The 22,494-nt window shown below is 35.0% G+C and overlaps 1 protein-coding gene across 2 annotated transcripts in view; it reads right to left on the reverse strand.

Moving 5' to 3' along the window:
• The window catches only part of BRIP1 (BRCA1 interacting helicase 1), a 183,491-nt gene that overhangs the window by 152,273 nt on the left and 8,724 nt on the right, over positions 1–22,494 (reverse strand). Inside the window, exons 5-6 of one of the 2 annotated variants that reach the window (XM_045985542.1) lie at positions 11,988–12,115; positions 9,943–10,062 (exon numbers count right to left, since the gene is read on the reverse strand). In XM_045985542.1, the coding sequence (XP_045841498.1) occupies positions 9,943–10,062; positions 11,988–12,115 (248 nt within the window). The remainder of the gene's footprint in view (positions 1–9,942; positions 10,063–11,987; positions 12,116–22,494) is intronic. The other variant, XM_045985543.1, reaches the window with a different exon arrangement.

Here is a 22,494-nt window from a genome sequence, read left to right on the forward strand (position 1 = left end):
TCCTGCCTTGAATAAACTATACTTCAATTGGCTGGTAATATTATCTAATAACTTGTTCCTATAGCAGCTATAGAAATCAAAAGGTGTTTCTAATCTTGTTTATATTAAGCACCAATTTACCGCTTACCCCCTGAAATCATTGCTTGGTATTTTATTTGTGTGTCACTACAAAAAAAACTACTTCCAAAATGTACTGGAAAAGAAAAAAATTTTAAACCTGCTTTAAGTCTTCTCTATTTCACAGTATTATTACACCACCTTTAGTATATGGATCTGAATAAAAGTTGTAAGCTACAATAGGAAAACCTATATTTTTCTCAACTTTGGCCATTTTTTCACTCAATTTTTAAATATGTCCCTACCTACTAGGTGCAGGTCCTATGCCAGATGCTGGTTATTAAAAAGGCAGCAAGTGAGACGTAACACTTGTCCTTATGGACAGCCTGACAAAGAGGCAAACAAAACAGTTAAATCTACAAATAAGTATATAATTATAAACTTTGGTAAGCACTGTAAAGAAAAGAACAGGGTGCTGAGAGAAAGACTAAAAGAGGAATGAATCTTGAATTAATTATCTATATGGTACTGAATATAATATGGCCTGTAAAAGTACAAAAAAGGACTTTCAACCAAGGTCATCTGGAAGAGTTTATTCACAGGCAGAATAGTGAGGTGGTTGAGAGAATCAATTCTAGAGCCAGACTGCCTGGGTTTTAAACTACCCTCTACTCATCAGCTGTGACATGAACAAGCCACTTAAATTCTTGTGCCTCAATTTCCACGTATGTCATTGGGGGAAATATTTATACCTTTCTAAAGGGCTATTATAAGGAGTGAGTTAAATTCTTTCATTTTATTTGGAAAACTGTCAAATCCATAGAAAAGTTAAAAGAACTTGCAATAGGTGTTAATTCATAAGAACCTGTTTCTACCAGATGAACTAATATTTCTAGAATGTTTAGAAGAGTTTCTGACACACAGTAAGCATCATATCACTATGTAAATAGTAATATTAAATAAAAGTAAATTAAACTGTTAGAAAATGACTTGTAAAATAATTTCAGAGAAAACTCGTCATTTTCTCTTGAGATCCTAGAGAACATCTTAAATATTGATGGGAGGGAGAGGAAAAAAGGGGAAGAGAGAGAGGAAAAGACAGAAAAGAAAGAAAAGACAGGGGCATGTAAGCAGAAGATAAAGGAGAAAAACCCCAAGATTTGCCCAACATCAACACTTTATTGAAGGTCAACAGCGCACTCTACTGGACCCACATCTCTTCTACACACTAGGCAAAAATAACAAATGCTACTGCTGTACTAAATCAAAAAATATAACTGCTTTTAGAAAAGTATACAGGTGATGTTAGCATTGATTTAATGAATAAATAAAAATCAGGTATAAGCACAAGAATGAGTCTATAGCAATACCTCAGCTGTTGTGAAGATTTAATAAAAGAGTAAAGAGAACGGAAATAAATTCTGGAGAAAATGATTATGCATGGTGGAAGAAAGTAAAATCAGAATGGTAATACTATTAAAAAAATAATGTTTCTCTTAACTATATTTTGACCTGGAGACTAATGCCTTACTAGACCTTTAAAGTTTGAATTATCAGTAAAAAAGAGAATCTAAAATGTAAGGAAAGAGAATAGCAGAGGACAGTGGAAGATATTTATGTAAGGAGGAGGTATTGACACGATTTTCTGACTTGAAGAGACAGCAAGGACACTTGAGATGATAGGATGGTAAAAAGACAACTATCGAATCTCCAATCGACAGTCTGGAAACTAAATTATTTCAATGGAAACTATGAAAATTATCAAGAAAAACTTAAACTTTAAACTTAAAAAGTTTAACGTTGAATTCAGAGGAAAAGAGAAATCTTTATTTTTTATCATTGCCTTTATGAAGGAAAGTTTTTCAAAAGAAAGAAAAACTATGGATTTTAAATGTATAAAGACTGGAACATTTACATTTTTGTAGGGTAAGAGAACTAAACCATTAATTTATGAATCCAAATAACTATTCTCTCAAAATAAATTCTGTCTTCCCTATGTCATCTTATAAAAACCAAAACAGAGGGGTGACAGGATGGCTCAGTGTGTTGAGAGGCTGCCTTCAGCTCAAGTCATGATCCCAGGGACCTGGGATCAAGCCCTGCATCAGGCTCCCTGCTCAGCAGGGACCTGTTTTTCTGTCTTTCTGCTTGCGCTACCCACCCCCTTGCCCCCGCTACTGTGCTCACTCTCTCTCTCTCTCTACCTGTGTCAACTAAACAGACAGGATCTTAAAAAAAAAAAAAAGAACCAAAATAGAAAAAGCATCCTTAGAATTTAGAAGTGTTAGAGCTAAAAGCAATATAAGGTATATTAAACCTAGTCCCACCTTCTTTTCCCTCTGTTTTGAAGGAATAGGTCCTGAAAAAAATGTTACGTGCCCAAGTCTCTCAATTTATCTTATTCAAGATGTTTATCTTGATTAAAATGTGATCTATCGATCTACCAAATGTGATGCATGTGATATATCAACGAAGAAAAGATCTAAAATATGGACTGCACTTTAAACATTACTTAATCTAAGGTTTTGGTGATAAACTAATTTCAGAAGCTGCTATACAATATTAAATCTTACAAAACTATATATTTTCCTTCCACTTCCTTATCACATACTCCAAAATTGACAGAAAACACTTTTGTGATTTATAATAAGCCACTCAGCAAATATTAAGAAGTGTTATACAATGGGGAAAGAACAGCAATATGCAAAAGAAAAAACTTAACCATCATCATATACTCCACTCAAATATTAACTTAAAATAAAGACTTGAACATAAGACTCTTAGAAGAAAACATAGGTGGTAAGTTCCTATGTCAGGTCTTGGCAATGATTTTTTAAGTCTGACCAAAATCAAAAACAACAAGCCAAAAATAAACAAGTGTGACTATATCAAACTAAAAGACTTCTGCCAGTAAAGGAAACCATCAGCAAAATAAAAAAGCAACCTACTGAATAGGAAGAATCATTTGCAAATCCTATGTCTGATAAGGGGCTAGTATCCAAAATATATAAAGAACTCATATAACTCAATAACAGAAAAACCAACCAATCCAATTTAAAAACAGGCAGAAGAGGGACACCTGGCTGCCCCAGTCAGTAGACAACCCAACTCTTGATCCCATGGTCATGAGTTCAAACCCCACACTGGGCATGGAGCCTGTTTAATAAACAAAATAAAAATGGGGAGAAGATCTAAATAGACATTTTTCTAAAGAAGACATACAGATGGCCAAAAGGTATATAAAGATACTCAACATCATTAATCATCAGGTAAATGCAAATCAAAACCACAATGAGCTCTCATCTCACAAGCTGTTAGAATGACTATTATCAAAAAGATAAGAAATAGGGGGGTGGGAGGTTGGGGAAGCAGGTGGTGGGTAATAGAAAGGGCACTATTGCATGGAGCACTGGGTGTGGTGCAAAAACAATGCATACTGTTACGCTGAAAATAAACAAACAAAAAAAGATAAGAAATAACACATTTTGGTGAGGATGTAGCAAAGGGAACACTTGTGCACTGTTGGTGGGAATGTAAATCAGTGCAGCCACTATAGAAAGTGGTATGGGTGTTACTGAAAAATTAAAAATATAACCACCATATATGATCCAGCAATTCCATGTATGGGCATTGATCCAAAGAAAATAAAAACACTCAAAAAGATATATGGGGGAGTCTATGTAACTCAGTCAGTTAAGCATCTGACTCTTGATTTCATCTCAAGTCATGATCTCAGGGTCATGAGATTGAGTCCCACATTGGGCTCTGTGCTGGGCATGGAGCCTGCTTAGGATTCTCTTTCTCCCTCTCCCTCTGAAAAAAAAAAAAAAAAAAAGATTATGTACCCCTGTGTTCACTGCAGCATTATTTACAATAGCTGAGTTACAGAGGGGTGCTTGGGTGGTTCGGTCAGTTAAGCATCTGACTTTGGCTTAGGTCATGATGCCAGGGTCCTGGGGTGGAGGCTTGCTTGCATCAGGCTCTGTGCTCAGCGGGGAGACGGCTTGTCCCTCTCTCCCTCCCCCTGCTCATACTCTCTTTCCCTCTCAAGTAATAAAATAAAATAATATAAAATGAAATAACAATAGCTGAGATACGGAAACAACCTCAGTGACAAATGGATTAAAAAAATATATACATACACAATGGAATAATTATTCAGTCATAAATAAGAATGAAATCTTGACATTTGCAACAATGTGAAAAAAAGACTTCAAAGACATTATGGTAAGTGAGTAAGTCTGACAGAGAAAGATAAATATGGCATGATCTTGCTTATACGTAAAACCTAAAAAAAAACAAAAACATGTACACAAAAAAGTTCATAGAGAACAGATTGGTGGTTGCCAGAGGCAGGGGGGTTGGGTGGGAGAAGTGGGTGAAGGGAGTGAAAGGCACAAACTTTCAATTATAAAATAAGTCATAAAGATGTAATGTACAGCATGGTGACCATAATTAACACTATATTTTGTATTTGGAAGTTGTTAAGAGAGTAAATCTTGAAAGTTCTCATCATAAAAAAGAAAGCTTGTAACTATAAAAGGTGATCATTTCAAAATGTATGCAAATATCAAATCATTATGTTATACACTTGAAAATGTCAATTACACCTCTATTCAAAAGGAAAAAAAGAGAGAGAAAAGGGAGAAACGTTATACCAGTAGCAAAGTAAGTTTCTAAACAATACCTCTACACTCAAAGATTCCTTTCTTTAAATAAATTACCTCTACTCATATCCCCATTATTCTTTCTTACATCGATGGAAATGATCAGTCCTCATTCTTTGAAAAACTAGAGGTATTATCTAGTGCTAAATGTCCACGAGATTTACACTAAAAATGCTATCTCCACTTTTAAAATGAAGATGACAATCAAAACACACAAATCTACACTGGGGCACCTGGGTGCTCACTCAGTTAAGTGTCCGACTCTCAGCTTTGAGTCAGGTCATGATCTCAGAGTTCGTGAGATCCAGTTCCGCATCAGGCTCCATGCTCAGCTTAGAGTCTGCTTGGGATTCTCTCCCTATGCCCCCTACCCGTCCCCCAGCTCTCACAAGCATGCTCTCTCTCTAAAATAAATAAATAAAATATCTAAAACACATACACAAATCTATAGGTTAACAATTTACCAAAATTTACCAATTTACCAAAAAATGAAAATATTACTACAATCTTACATTTTGTACTAATAATGTTTCTATTATAACTGGTTATTCTAATTTTGTATGGAAAGAAAAAATAACACTGAAAATATAGATCACGTTACCTAAGCATTTGTGAATTTTTCCCTAACCATTCAGAAAGTACTTAAAATTTTATATTCATGTTTTTGACTACAGACTACCAAAAAAAGAACAAATATTAGAGCTCAACCACATGGTTTTTCTATCATTGCAGTATTTTATATATGTTGAATTAGTATGACATATACCACTGACATCTTTTTACAAACAAAAGTTCTATCTCACACTACTGAAATGTTATCCTTTGAGTAACTAGGTTGAATTGAGAAATTTAGTTTAAGAGTTTTCAAACTTAAAAGAAATTATCAGAAACCCGTACTTTTAATATTATAAATAATAAATCACCCACCTATAACAAATATTGCATTTCTACAGCAACATAGTTATACCACCAATAGCCAAGGAAACAAAACATAAATTCTGGTTTAAAAATATAACTGATAAAAAAGATATGGATATACAAGTATAAATACAATTACACCTTACCAATAAGAGGACCATAATAAATGATTAACGTAGTATATAACCAGAAGGAGAAATCAATCAAAAACTTGGCTTAAAATTAAGGTACCTAGCCAGGAACTCTGCTTATAATTGGTCTAGACTCTAAAGCAGGTGCAGCCATAGACATCCTTAACAGATATTAAAAGAACTTGTTACTTAACTATAAACCTAATTTCTCAAAATTAGTATCAATCAATACTATATTATTTTAGCAGCATTCAAAGATAACTACATATACTAATTAATATTATTAACATTACATATTTATTACCAACATACAACTATTTAACCATTTGCTGCTACTACTAGCACTACTGCTGCTACTTCTACCACCACTTACCACTTAATAAGCCCTAAAATATGCCAAATGTATTTATCACTTTATAAATATTATAAATATTTATAAATATTTTTAGGTACTATTACTATCCCCATTTAACAAACAGGGAAATTGAAGTAGCAGTAGTTTAAAAACTTCATGAAGGTTACACAGGTAGTAAAAAGCAGAGCAGTGATTAAAACCCAGGCAGTCTGATTTAAGTTCATTCTCTTAACCAATAAAAACAAAACAAAATTTAAAAATCCACTTCTCTAGGTGCACCTGGGTGGCTCAGTCAGTTAAGCATCTCTTTATTTTGGCTCAGGTCATAATATCACAGTCATGAGATCAAGTCCCAGGTTGGGCCCCACACTGGGTGTGAACCCTGCTTAAGATTGTCTTTTGCTCTTCCCCATCTCTCCCCTTACACACTGGCTTGCATGCATGCTCTCCTCTCTCTCCATATATATAGATATAGATATAGATATAGATATAGATATATTAATTTTATTTGGTCTCCACTTATTTTTTTTTTTAAAATCCACTTCTCTTAGTTTAGCTATTATTAATTACATCTTATCCTATCCTTGATTTCTTTATTCTTGAGGCTTCTACATAATATTTCTTCCCTTTATGTTGGTATGAGAATCCTGCTTTGATGACTCCAGGATTTCTAAGAGGCATTTTAGAGAGAATGTATAATAAAGTGATTAAAGCATTTGCCAGAGCATCATACTGCTTACACAGGATTTAGCTCTAATATTTTCCAGTTTTGTGACCTTAACCAAATTACTTACTTCTCAGAGTATTCTTATCTGTAAAATAGGAATAACAATATTACCTGCCTATGCCATTGTAAGAATTCAAGAATATTCTACTAACAAATATTTATTGGGCAACTAATACACACTATATGCTATTTTAGGTACAAGAGATACACATGAAAAAGACTGACATTATATTCTAACAGAGTAGATCGATAATAAACAGGTAGATAAAGAAATTCAAATACTAAGAGCTATGAAAATAAGGCAATGTTAAAGAAAATGAGGGAGAAAACATAGGCAGAGGCAAATATATAGCATATATTATTATTGATAATTTAATAGTAAAAGCTCCTGAGATGACTTCAACTATATGCCTTCTGTGAAGATAACCAACAACTTTCCCCCCACTTAGCATTTTTAAGAATTTAAACGAAGATGATTCAAGGGCAGGGAATATAGTTTTCATTCACCCAGCCTTTACTAGGTTCCTAGCACAAAGCTAGGTGCTTGAAACATAAAGATGAATAAAACAATCACAGCCTTCAAGGAGGTCTCAGTATACTACAGAACCTGGTATTTCCTTAATGGAACTTAGAGCCTTGCAGAGAAGATAATAGGGATAAGTGTTAAAATTCTAGAAGTAAAAGGAACATTTCAGATGGGAATCTAACCCCAAATTGGGGATATCAAGGAAGGCTTTCTGAAGAATTAGCAGAAGTTAATTAAAAAAAAAAAAAAAAAAAGAGGGAGGAGCAGAAAGGGCAAAAGAAAACAATACGTTTATAAAGGTCTTATGACTATACAGATAAACAGGAAGACTTACATGCCATCTGAGAGATAGGAAATAAATGAGAAAGGCCCTATGATTGCTTAGGCTTATTGCCTTGAGAGAATTTCTACTCTGTGCCCTAGGGAAGGGGAACCCAGATTTAGCCCAGCAAACCTGAGTTGAAGAGACATTGCTCTTTAGTCCATGAAGTCAGAGAAGACTCAAGTTCATAATATTAAAGTAGAGAGAGCTGCACAAAGAATGATTTCCAGAGATCTGTAAAGGGACCTCTCAAGTATCTGGCATAGATAGTATTGATCAACATACGTGAGAGAGTAAACAAACCAAGACAGTGGAAAAAACCACCCAAAATGATGAGGCACTCACACAGGGCATGGAATAGTGCCTGTTCCCACCAGCCAGACCGGAAAAACCTAACAATTCATAGAGCATTAGATAGAGGACCCTGAAGGAGCTAGCCTCTGTTGAGGTAAACTACAACTAAATTCTGCTCAGATCCCACCTGACAAATTCTAAAAGCAGACCCAAAAAGATCAAGTTGATTCCAAGTAACTTAACTGCATCTCAGAACAAAACTCGTGGGTATTAAGGAGGCCATAGATTACATGGAGCACTGGGTGTTATACGCAAATAATGAATCATGGAACGCGACATCAAAAACTAATGATGTACTGTATGGTGACTAGCATAACAGAACATAATTTTTAAAAAAAGAACAAAACTGGAGCATTTATAGAAATATAGTAACATCCGGGACACCTGGGTGATTCAGTCAGTTAAGTGTCTGCCTTGAGCTCAAATCATGATCCTGTGATCAAGTCCTGAATCAGGCTTCCTGCTCAGCAGGGAGTCTGCTTCTCCCTCTCCCTCTGACACTCCTCCAGCTTCTGCTCTCTCTCTCTCACTCACTCTCCCTCTCACATAAATAAAATCTTTAAAAATATATATACGTAATAACATTCAACACCCAGCAGGTAAAATTCACAACATCTTAAATTTAATTTAAAAAAAAAACCAAGCATGATTCCATTTATATAAAACTGTGGAAATGAAAACTATTTATAGTGACTGAAAAAAAAAGCTTAAGGATGCCTGGGGTTGGGGGGAATTGGACAAAAAAAAGATCCACTGGTCTATCTTAGGATGGATCTTTTCCAGGCCTTATTTTATACTATCGTATCTTGTACAGGCCATTCAGAAAATATTTGGTTCCCCAATTTTACAGATCTTATAAATGTTAACACATTTCATTATATAATATCAAAAAAGTCACATTCTATACTGTCACCACCACTATCATCAGGAAAGTCTATAAGTATCATAAAACTGCCAAGCTCACAGTAGAATACACACTTTTTCAAAATACTGATTTTCACTTACATTTTATCAGACTTTATTTTCAAGAATTACCATCATTCAAAAAAAAAAAGGAATAACCATGATTCATCTGTCTTTCATTTTTCCAAGTAAAAATGATGTTCCATGAAAAAAAGTAGCTAGGTTCAGCTAAAAATCCAAACTATGCTACAAGTGCTTTTCCTCAAGATAATCATCCTACTCCCATATGCAAAACATTTTGAGTACTACTCACTTCTTCACAAAGAATGTTAAAAAAGCTTAAGGTCTTCTTAACTGTTCTGTTCACACAGAATGTTAAAAAAGCCTAAGGTCTTAGTAACTTTTACTACTTCATCAAGGACAATCTTAAGTGTAACTGGCTTTTTTTTAACTGTGTACTAATGACGGTGAAGAAAACTAGTATTAAAACAGCACGGTACCACTATCTTGATTGTGGCAAGGGACTGACAATTTTATCCATTGTTGCTTTTGTACCATCAATGCAAATGCTAAGAGAGTTTTGAAAAAGGCAAATAACATCCTATTATTACTATTATTATATGCCTGAGAAAAAAACAACAGTAATCTTTAGAGTTCCCTGGACTACTCCTTGAAAATGATCTGCTCTAAGGACACTGAGAAAAGTTATTGGGAAGTAAAGTCCACAACTTTAGAATGTACAAGAGGAAAAAACCTTTCGGATATTCTAGTTCAATTCTTTCATTTTATAAATGAGGAAACAGGGGCTCAAAGGAAATAGCTTTCTCACCTCACAAATTAATAGTAGAGATATAATAGCACTTAGAGGACTTGTGAATTATTCTCTACTATACTTTGCATTATACGATTACTTTTTTTTAAAATAAGTTTAGCAAATTCCACATTTTCCTTCTTTAAACTGAACAGTGGCATAAATACTTACATTTTGTGGAGAAAAGGAATTTATCTTTCCTAATGGAGAGTTGAGTTTTGTGGTCTTGCCTGAAGCAACTTTTGCATCTAAAAGATGTACATCCTTTTCAAAACAATGACGCTTTCTAATCTGTAAACACAGAACCAAAATGAAGTTTAATGTAACAAAAATGTGAGCAGGTCAGTTATTTTTAAAGGCCAAAAGAGTTTTTGGTATGATTTTAGCATTAAAAAAAGATTACTATTTCTAACTGGCAATAATCAAATAATTTTTAAAAAATACAAATAAGCACCTTATAACTCTCAAATCCTAACCAAAATGGCTTTAATTAGTCATGTGTCAAAACCATAGTACTATAAAATAATCTTTCCATAGATAGTCCTACCATATGGATATCAAGTGTAGTATTATAGCAAAGTTCAATTACATACTAATTGGAAAGTAAAAGCAAATAAAATAAAGCTTCATTCTAAATTGTAAAAACTCAGGGCAGCTAAGGGGCTCAGTTGGTTGAGTGTCTGTCCAACTCTTGGTTTTGGTTTAGGTCATGATCTCAGGGTTGCAGAATAGAGCCCTATGTGGGGCTCCATGTGAGCCTGCTTGGGATTCTCTTTCCCTCTCTCTCTGCCCTTCCCCCTCAAACTCTCTCTCTCTCTCAAATAAGTAATTCTTTAAAAATATCTGTAAATTGAAAAAATTCAGAATAAAAATTTTAAATGTAAATAGTCATGATTTCCTATATGACAAAATAAATTATTTGATTAATGTTACCATTACTTACTAGATATTTCATAATTCAAATTGTATTTGACTAAATTTCTTCTATAAATCCCACTATTTTTTTTTCCATACTGTCTATGCCTTTTACTACTTGTCAAAAACTTATTTACTTAAATTATGAAGGTGGGGGGGGCATTTCTATTGATAATCCCATTCCTACCAAAAAAAGAAATGGAGTCAATTAAGTCAGAGAATAAATGTTATATGTTGACCCCTTTCACACAATATCCAATTCTATGTATACATCTTGGAGAAGAAAATATATACAGATTCATACTTCATTTGTAACCAGTACTTTTTCAAAATTAAACTAGCTCATTCAATTTCTAAAATCAAGGTTTGGGGCACCTGGGTGGCTCAGTGGGTTAAGCCTCTGCCTTCAGCTCAGGTCATGATCTCAGGGTCTTGGGATGGAGCCCCACGTAGGGCTCTCTGCTCAACAGGGAGCCTGCTTCCCCCTCTCTCTCTGCCTGCCTCTCTGCCTACTTGTGATCTCTCTCTCTGTGTCAAGTAAATAAATAAAATCTTTAACAAAAAAATTAAATTAAATTAAAATCAAGGCTTAACTATGGAAATTAATAAAGATTATATGTAGATAGATACACTGCAGAAGAGTGCAAACAGTTTTTGAGTATATTCAATTAGAAATATATAATTATCTATAAACGATATGCTAATTAATTATAATAATCTCTTTATTTATAACTAAGTCTATCAAAGTCCCAGCCTACCTCCCTACCTCCCTGCCATGAACTCTATGACAAAATACTGTATTCATGTATGAAAAACACATTTCTTATAAAATATTTAGTAATTGAGGTCTTTCGGTAATTTTTAGAAATAAACATTTTATAATGTATTGATATTAAAACTCAACAAGTAAGAGTAAACCTTGTCATTACATTAAAACTATCAATAACAAAAATATTCATGACATAAATATTCATATCAAAGAATTTTGGCCAAAAGGAAATGCAATCATTAGGTAAAAACAACAGAGTTAAAAAGTACGAAGTATCTACATTACCAGTGCATGTGTTAAGTACATATTTTACCATCAAAAACCTCATATATAGAAAAGTACCATGCAGTTTCACTTTAAAGACATGTTATAATGAATAACTACATAAAATAAAGTTACAATAATTTACCATTTAATTTATGTCCATGATACAACCCAAGTAAATTCTGCAAGTGCCACTGAAAACTTGATTGATATTTGACTCCCATACGCAGTGATAATGGTATCATTTCACAGCCAATAAACTGTTTACCTGCTGTGTAGTTTCTAAGGGTCGGATTCTTTTCTTCTCTACTTGAAAATCATCATTTTCATCTCTTTTTATGGATGCCTGTTTCTTGGCAGATAGCTTTGAAGCCAGCGTAGTTTTTTCAGGAGAGTCTTATATAAGAAGTCATAAAAATTAGCATAAAAAACTTACAATTAGGCAATTTTTCTAGGAAAAATTTGAGTCAAGATGTTATGACTTCTCAAAATTTCATTAACATATTTAAAACATGAAAAGTTCAACATGTTTAAAAGCATTTCTTTACTACTGAGTTTACTTAAAAAAGAGATAACATTTGAGAAATAGGCTTTCAATAGCAAAGTCCAATTCTGTTTTAACAGGTTTATGCTTTTGTAAATGACTCCCGATCATGTGGTTTAAAAAATACAACTGTAAGTGTCTCACAAGAAAATGTATTTCATTTATATAAAAATCTTTCTTTACAGTTTCTGAATGTTTCTTCCCCCACTAAGCTTCTACATGTTCTTTAGGCTTGAAAATACAGTACAATCAAGCTCTTATAATCTGTCCTTTAATGTCACTACTCTGAAGATCATCAATGACCTCTTAATCACCAAATATTAACCCACTTAATAGATGTGAGCACTAGGTTTTTAAGAAGTCAAGTTAATATGCCCAATATGATAACAGCTAGTAAGAGGCAGAGCCTGGATATGACTGACTCCTACGGTCTGACTCCAAAATCCATTAGCCTAACTTCCTAGGGATACAGCCAAACTTAACACTATCTTCTTGAAATATCACAAACACAATTCCTTTTTCCTTAATTTCTGTAACACTTTTCTTAACTGATCCTATACATTGGTTTCTCCTTTTCCCTAAATGTGAGTGTTCTTAAAAGTACCTTCCTTCCTCTCAGCTCTTCTCTTTACATTTCCTCCACTCCCAGGGCTTGAATTCATTTAACAAGCATTTATTTTACTGAGTCCATACAATTTCAGACACCATGGAAAACAATGAAAAAGAAACAGCCTCGGGCCTTAAAAGATTTACAGAGTATTAGAGGAGAAAGCCCTAAAAGCAAGTCCAATATTATTTTCAAAAACCAAGTTTGAGTCTGTAAAACCACAAGTAAATCTATGCTACACAGCACTGATTTTCAAGCTTTTTCTGAGAGAACTATATTTTTTAAAGAAATATTGCTTAAAATTTCCAACATAGAATAAAAGATCTAGAACTTCCCTGATTCATTGTCCTGTCCCCCCAACAGGCCATATTTTTTCCTATGACTCTTAGGAACACAGTTTAAATACCACTGTATTCTAGGGGCACCTGGGTGACTCAGTCAGTTGGGCAACGGACTCCTGATTTTGGCTAAGGTCATGGGATAAGCCCTGTGTAGGCTCTGTGCTGGGCATGGTGCCCACTCAAGATTCTCTCTCTCAGGGGTGCCTGGGTGGCTCAGTGGGTTAAGCTACTGACTTCGGCTCAGGTCATGGTCCCAGGGTCCTGGGATAGAGTCCCACATCCAGTTCCATGTTCAGCAGAAGTCTGCTTCTTCCTCTCTCTCTACCCCCCTCTCCCCAGTCATGGGCAGGTGTGAGATCTCATAAATAAAAACTTTAAAAAAAAAAAAAAATTCTCTCTACCTCTGAATCCCCCCCACCCATTCTTGAGTCCTCTAAATAAACTAACACCACTATATTCTAAAATCTTAAAAATCTTGTCTTTCACACCTAGGTCTTTTTTTGGGGGGTGGGGGGCTAAATAAACTAACACCACTATATTCTAAAATCTTAATAATCTTGTCTTTCACACCTAGGTCTTTTTTGGGGGGTGGGGGGCTATACAATTCCATTTTATTAGTATCAGGCACTGGGCTTAAAGTTTTACATAGATCAGCTCCTTCTCCCATCCCATGAAGTAACAAGTATTATGTTACAATTGGGGAAACTGATACATAGAAAAATAGAGTAAGTGCCCAAGATAAACAATGGAATTGATTCCAAATCGATTTCCAACATAATCCAATACCTTTAAGTTTTATTGTCTTTTTTTTTTAAGATTTTATTTTTAAATAATCCCTACACCAAACACAGGGTTGGAATTCAAATCCAGAGATTAAGAATCTCATGCTCTACTCACTAACCCAGCCAGGTGCCCCTTTTTAACTTTTTTTTTTTTTTTTTAAGTAAGCTCTATGTCCAACATAGGGCTTAAACTCATGACCCTGAGACCAAGAGTTCCATGCTCTGCTTACTGAGCCAGACAGGTACCCAATATCTTGAAGTTTTAAAAAGTTATCAACTAATGTAAGCTCATTGTGAAAGATGTAAGCAAATTAAAAGTATAAATAAGAAACAGTAAAATGCCATCCACTTCCCTTCCTCCTTTCCCACTTGCTCATTTCTTATTCTTCCTCTCTGAAGTAATAACTATTTATCTTTCAGCTTGAATCCTTCCAGATGACTTTTTTTTTTTTAAGATTTTATTTATTTATTTGACAGACAGAGATCACAAGTAGGCAGGAAGGCAGGCAGAGAGAGAGGAGGAAGCAGGATCCCCGCCGAGCAGAGAGCCCAATGTGGGGCTCGATCCCAGGACCCTGAGACCATGACCTGAGCCAAAGGCAGAGGCTTTAACCCACTGAGCCACCCAGGTGCCCTGACTTTTTTTCTTTATATCATTTTTTTCATCATATTAAGTGTACTCTTTTATCCCTATCCTATCCCCCCACCCCCACCCCTCTTCCCTCTGGTAACCATTAGTTTGTTCTCTATAGTTGAGAGTCTTTTTCTTGGTTTGTCTCTATTTTCTTCCCCTTGGTTCATTTATTTTGTTTCTCAAATTCCACAAATGAGTGAAATCGTACATTATTTGTCTTTCTCTGACTGGTCTAAATTATACTCTCTAGTTCTATATTGTTGGAAATGACATTTCATTCTTTTAATGATTGAATAATATTCTATCATTAATATTCATAATATGATGGGATACTATATATATATACACACACACACACACATATATATGTATATATATACACACACACACATACCACATCTTTCTTATCTATTCATCTATTAATGGATACTTGGGTTGCTGTTATAGTTTGGCTATTCAATTAATGCTGCAGTAAACATAAGGGTGCACGTAACCCTTTGAATTAGTGTTTTTGTATTTTGGGGGGTAAATACCCAGTAGTGCAATTCCTAGATTGTAGGGTAGTCCTATTTTTTATTCCTTTGTTTTTAAAGATTTTATTCATTTATTTGACAGAGAGAAAAAGAGCAAAAGAAGGGGGAAAGGGAGCAGAGGGAGAAGGACAAGCAGACCCCACTGAGCGGGGAGCCAAATGCGAGGCTCATTCCCAGGACGAGATCATAACCAGAGCTAAAGGCAGACACCTAATTGACTGAGCCACCTACGTGCCCCAGGGTAGTTTCATGTTTAATTTTTGGAGGAACTTCCATACTGTTTTCTATTGTGACTGCACCAGTTTGCCTTCCAACCAACAATGCAAGAAAGTTCCTTTATCTCCACATCCTTGCCAACACTAGTTTTCTTGTGTTTTTTATTTTAGCCATTCTAACAGGTATGAGGTGATATCTAATTGTGGTTTTGATTTGCATTTCCTTGACGATAAGTGATGCTGACCATCTGTTCACATGTATTGGCCATCTGCATATCTTCTTTGGAGAAATGTCTGCTCATTTTTGAGCATTTTGTCTATCCATTTTTTGATTGGATTATTTCTTTTTTGAGTGTTGAGTTGTATCAGTTCTTCACACATTCTGGATACTAACCCTTTTCAGATATTTCATTTGCAAATATCTTTTCCCATTCAGTAGGTTGCCTTCTAGTTTTGTTGGTTGCTCTCTTTGCTGCATAGAAGGTTTTTATTTTGATGTAGTACCAGTAATTTGTTTTTGCTTTTATTTTCCTAGCCTTAGGAGACATATCTAGAAAACGTTGCTATAGCCAATGTCAGAGATTACTGCCTGTGCGCTCCTCAAAGATTTTTATGGTTTCAGGTCTTACATTTAAGTCTTTGATCCATTCTGAGTTTATTTTTGTATATGGTGAAAGAAAGTGGTCCAGTTTCATTCTTTTGCATGTGCCTGTCCAGTTTTCCTAACACCATTTGTTGAAGAGACTCCATTTTGTATACTCATTCCTCCTTTGTCGAAGATTGATTGACCATGTAACTGTGGGTTTATTTCTGGATTTTCTGTTCTATTCCATTGATCTGTGTGTCTATTTTTTGCCAGTTTCATACTACTTTAATTACTACTGCTTTGTACTGTAACTTGAATTGTGGGAATTGTGGTACCTCCAGTTTTTTTGGTGTGGTTTTTTTTTTAAGATTTTATTTATTTATTTGACAGAGAGACACAGCAAAAGAGGGAACACAAGCAGGGGGAGTGGGAGAGGGACAAGCAGGCTTCCCCCTGAGCAGGGAGACCAATGTGAGGCTCGATCCCAGGACCTGGGGATCATGACCTGAGCCAAAGGCAGATGCTTAATGACTGAGCTACCCAAGAACCCTAGTTTTGTTTTTCTCTTTCAAGATTGCTTTGGCTATTGAAGCAAAACAATGAAAGTTCTATGTCACATCAATAGGAGAAAGAATAAAAGCCACATATCATTTCAACAGATGCAAAAAAAGCATTTGACAAAGTACAACATCCATTCATGAAAACCCTCTGCAATACAGGTCTAAGGGAACATATCTCAACATAATAAAGACTTTATATGAAAAACCCACAGCCAACATCACATTCAGTGGTGAAAACCTGAGGGTTCCCTTAAGTTCAGGAATAAGGCAAGGATGTCCACTCTCATCACTTTAATCAACATAGTACTGGAAGTCCTAGCCACAGCAATTAGACAAACTAAAGAAATAAAAGGCATCCAAATTGGTAAGGAAGAAGTAAAACTTTCCCTAATTGCAGATGACATAACACTATAAGAAACCCTATATAAGAAACTATATATAAACCCTAAAGACTCCACCAAAAGATTACTAGAGCTGATAAATGAATTCAGTAAATTTGCTGCATACAAAATCAATGTACAGAAATCTAAGTACAGAATGTACAGAAATTTTTACAGATTTATAATGAAGCAGCAGAAAGGGAAATTAATGATCCTATTTACAACAGCACCAAAAAAATAAAATAAAATACCTAGGAATAAACTTAACCAAAAAGGTGAAAGACTTGTACACTGAAAACTATAAAAAGCTGATGAAAGAAATTCAAGGTGACTCAAAGAAATGGAAAGACATTCACGCCCATGGGCTGGAAGAACGAATATTGTTAAAATGCCAAAACTATTGAGAGCAATCTACAGATTTAATGCAATCTCTATCAAAATACCAACAGCATTTTTCACACAACTAGAACAAATAATCCTAAAATTTGTTTAGAACAACAAAGGCCTTTCATACTTAAATCTTTCATCTGCCTGGAATGTATTTTTGTTTATGGCATAAAGTAGGACTCAAATGTAAATTTTTTCATATGGATATTTAAGTACCACCTATTTTAAAAAGTCCCTCCTTAGTCTTCTGCTCTGTAAACATACTTTTTTTTTTTTTTTTAAAGTAATCTCCACACCCAGCGTGGAGTCCAATGGCGGGCTTAAACACAACAACCCTGAGATTAAGACCTGAGCTGGGATCAAGAGCCAGACACTTAACCAACTGAGTCATCCAGGCACCCCTCGATGTAGTTCTATAAATAATCAAGTTTTGGGGCACCTGGGTGGCTCAGTGGGTTGAGCCTCTGCCTTTGTCTCAGGTCATGGTCTCAGGGTCCTGAGATCAAGCCCCAAATCAGGCAGGCTCCTTGCTTGGCAGGAAGTCTGCTCCCCATCCCCTTTCCCCACCTGCCTCTCTGATTACTTGTGATCTCTCTATCAAATAAATAAAATCTTTAAAAATCAAGTTTCTATATACATGTGGAACCAAATATGGGTTCTCTATTGTTTTCCACTGGTCTAACACTGTGCTAAAACCAAACTGTTTCAATTATAATAGCTTTATATATAAAAAATCAGGATATCTCATAGATCAATTCCTCTCACCTTGACCTGGTTCTTGAAGAATGTCTTAGTCCTTTGCATTTCCATATATATTTTAGAAAAGATTTTTGTAACTTTTGAGCTCTGCAATTTTTTGTCAAACTGGTAAAATACCCGCAGAATGAATGTAGATCTTGGTTCTCAACTGGGGCACTTTTAGGCACTTTTAACATCCCAAGTCCCACTCCAAGGGACACTGGGAACAGACATTCCCGGTTGTCACAAAAGGCGGGAATACTACTGATATCTAGTGGGTTGAGCCCTAGGAGACATTGCTAAACTTCCCACAATGCTTATGCTTGTTATGGGGGATGGGACAGCCCCCATAACAAAGAACTATCCTGTTCAAAATATGATAGTGTCATTGTTGAGAAACTCTGCCCCAAATAAATCAAGGGGGGAATTTGTATGGGCTCATTGAAAGGTAGGAAATATCCACCCAAAATAATAATTTAGTTTTAGAAAACCTGAATTGCCATGCGCCAAAAAGACTAACCCCAATTCATTTTTTTTTTTTAATCACATTATATGCATACAAAAAGGCTGATCTTCTTGTTCTTTATAGCAGGGGAGTCTGCAGGAAGTTTACCAAAGTCTTTAAAATATAAAGTTATAAAGAAATAAGCTCTATCTAGGATATATTTAAAAAAAAAAAAAACAACCCTCATAGAAATCAGTAAGAAACAACCCAATAGAAAAATGGGCAAACAAATAACAGGCAATTCACTAAAGGGGATATTCAAACTATCAGTAAACATATAAAAAGATGCTCAATCTCATCAGTCACCAGAGAAATACTAATTAAAACTCAGGTGAACACCACAGATGCACCACAACAGCTAAAATTTTAAACTGGAAATATTAAGTGCTAACAGGTATGTTGAAAAATGTAACTTCCAAATACTGCTAGATATAGGACAGCAGGGTAAATAAATTGGTTCAACCACTTTGGAAATATTAGCAATATCTATTATAGCAGAACATAAACACACACTATGACCAGCAATTCCATTTCTAGGTATAAATCTAATAAAAAATACCCATTTGCACTAGAATGAACAAGAATGTTCATAATAGCATTAATAACCAAAAACAAAAACCATTCAAATATCTAATAGCTGTACAACAAATTAATATGCTGTAGAAATAATATATAAAAATTAGTACTATATACAACAACACCAATGAATCTCAGAAATACAATGTTAAGCAAAAGCAGACAGGCAGTACAATGTGCAAGAGTACACATATAATCCATTCCTATAAAGAGGTAAAAATCATCAATGGTGACAGAAAGGAGGACAGAAATTAGGGAGGGCCTCAACAGTGTAGGTTAGGTCCCATGTTTTTTATCTAGGTGGTAATTACAGGACTGTTTACTTTGTGAAAATTCATCAAGCTTATACACTTAAGATCCACACACTTTTCTGTATTTAGGTTATTTCATATTAAAGAACTTACTTAAAAATACAGAGTATCAGAATACAAACAACCCTGACCACATCTGATTCTTTGAGAAACTATTCTAAGCAACTTTAACTCACAGTCACATTGAGGATATATTGACAAATGATTTTTTACAAAGGCACAAGGCAGTGGATAAAACAGCTTTTCAATAAATGATGCCAAACAATTATATATCCATACGCAAAATAAATGAACTTGGATCTATACCTCGCGTGATCTACAAAATTATTTTGAAATATCTCAAACTAAAAGTAAAAGCTAAAACCAGATTTGATTTTTAAAAATTTTGTACTTGAAATGTATAAAGAACTCTCAAAACTTAACAATAAGAAAAAAAAACAAGTAGAAGATTTGAACAGACATTTCATCAAAGATACAGATGGCTAATAAGCACATGAAAAAATCCCCAACTGTCCTAAGTGATTAGGGAAATGCATATTAAAACCACAATGAGATACCACTATATACCTATTAGAACAGTAAAAAAGACTGACCATACAAAGTATTAACAAGGATGTAAAGAAATGAGAACTCCCAACCACTGCTAGTGGGAATTTAAAATGGTAAAATCACTTTGGGAAACAGCTTGGAAGTTTCTTATGAAGTTAAACATAAGTGATCTTGTCACTTCTAGTATTTACCCTCAAAAAATGAAAGCACATGTCTATAACAGAGACTTATACAAAAATATTCACAGTAGCTTTATATGTAATAGCTTAAAACTAGAAACAACTCAAATATCCATGAACAGGCAACTGGATAAACAATTTGTAGTATATTCATACAATAGAATATTACTCAATAATAAAAAGGAACAAATTGTTGATACATGCAACACGGACAAATTTCAAAAGAATTATGCTAAGTGAAAAGCTAGACAAGTAAGCGTACAAACTAAGATTCCATTTAAATAAACTTTAAAAATGCAAACTAATCTACAATGACTGAAAGCAAATCAGTGGTTGTTGGGAAAAAGTGAGTCATGGAGGCTTGGGAAGGAAGGATAACAAAGGGGCATAAGAAAACTTTTGAAAGTGATGGACATGTTCACTACCTTGACTCTTTAAAGGAGGTACACCTATACCAAAAATTACCAAAGTGTACCATTTATATATATAGTTATGTCAATTATATTTCAATAAGTTTGTTTAAAAAAAAAATACAGGTCATAGGGGCACCTGGGTGGCTCAGTCGGTTAAGCATCTGACTTTGGCTCAGGTCATGATCTTAGGGCCCTGGGATCAGGATCCCACTGGGGTCCCTGCTCAGCTCCCTGCTCAGAGGGAGCCTGCTTCTCCCTCTCCCTCTGCTGCTCCCCCTGCTTGTGCTCACTCTCTCTCAAATAAATAAATAAAATCTTCAAAAACAGGTTGTATATAAACATAAACCAGAAATTCTATAATTATCTCAAAATCAATTCCATTCATTCATACAACAAATATTTATCTAGCCCCTACCATATGTCAGGCACTCTGCTAGGTACTAAAAATACAATGATAATAGGGAGGGGGTGGTTGGGTTATGAACATTGGGAGGGTATGTGCTATGGTGAGTGCTGTGAAATGCGTATACATGATTCACTGACCTGTATCCCTGGGGCAAATAATACATTATATGTTAATAAAAATAAAAAAAAAAAAAACGATAAGCAAACTGACATGGTCCCTGACCTCAGAGAGTATATAATCTGCTACAGGAAGCAGAGCTTGACAAATGATGTACACAGAAATACAGATAATACAAACTGTGACAAGTGCTATGAAGGAGAGGTGCACAGTGAGAAGACAGAATAGGGAAACCAAATCTCGTCTGACAGAAAGGTCAGTATGGCTCCTTCAAGGAAATGACATTTAAGCTGAGACCCAAAGGAAATTCAGGATAACAAATGGAAGATGGGACTTTCCTCAGAATAAATACTAACATAAGCAAAGTCTCTGAGGTAGGCGAAAGCATGATCCTCTTAAGGAATGGAAAGAAAAGCCAAAACTGCTAAGGGTCGAAACAGTATAGACAATACTATTGTTCAGTTCTCCAGCATGTATTCAACCACTTCTTCCTCATTCGTAACAGAATCATACTTTAGTTCAAGTATCTACCCTCCTCCATATATGGTCATATGTTTTAGAAAAGATAACTCCACCCTTTGTTTTAGAAGTGGATACTATTTACGGGCACCTGGACGGCTCAGTGGGTTATGTGCCTGATTCTTGATTTCGGCTCAGGTTGTGATCTCAGGGTTATGAGATGGAGTCCTATGTGGGGCTCCGCGCTCATCAGGAGTTTGCTTGAGATTCTCTCCCTCTCCATCTGCTCTTCCCTCTCTCGCTCTCTCTCAAATAAATAAATAAATCTTAAAAAACAAAGAGAAGTGGATGCCCTTTAGACTTAAGTCAATTATGGCAACCTCTTTTCTTCCTGCCAGTGAATAAAGGATGACATAAGTAAAAGCAGGAAAAGAAGTTATTACGTGCTCTAACCATGAGATGTCACTTTGGACTAAGGAGCTATCAATGGAGATAGAGGTTTTTATGGAGAAATAAGGAAGAACAAGGTGTATAGGATGTCTCCTAGGTTTTTGGCTTAGGTAAAGAATGGTTAATGCTTTCCATATACTCAAAGCCAAAGAAGTATTTTTAAAAATTAATAATCTTGTGATATTCTTAGTATACTTATCTTAAATCTAGTATGAACTGTTTAAGGATCCTATTTAAAACATACCTGATTCTCTACTCAGCCATAAAAAAGGATGAAATCTTGGCATTTGTGGCAACATGACGGACCTAGAGAGTATTATGCTAATGAAATAAGTCAGACAGAGAAAGAAAAATACCACATGATTTCACTTATGTGGGGAATCTAAAAAACAAACGAATAAACAAAAAAAAAAGCAGAAACAGGTCCATAATCACAGAGAAAAACTAAAGGTTGCCAGAGAGAAATGGAAGATACAGGCTTCCAGTTACAGAATGAATAAGTC

This window comes from Meles meles, chromosome 18 (assembly GCF_922984935.1).
Source record: "Meles meles chromosome 18, mMelMel3.1 paternal haplotype, whole genome shotgun sequence".
In the NCBI taxonomy this organism is placed as follows: domain Eukaryota; kingdom Metazoa; phylum Chordata; class Mammalia; order Carnivora; family Mustelidae; genus Meles; species Meles meles.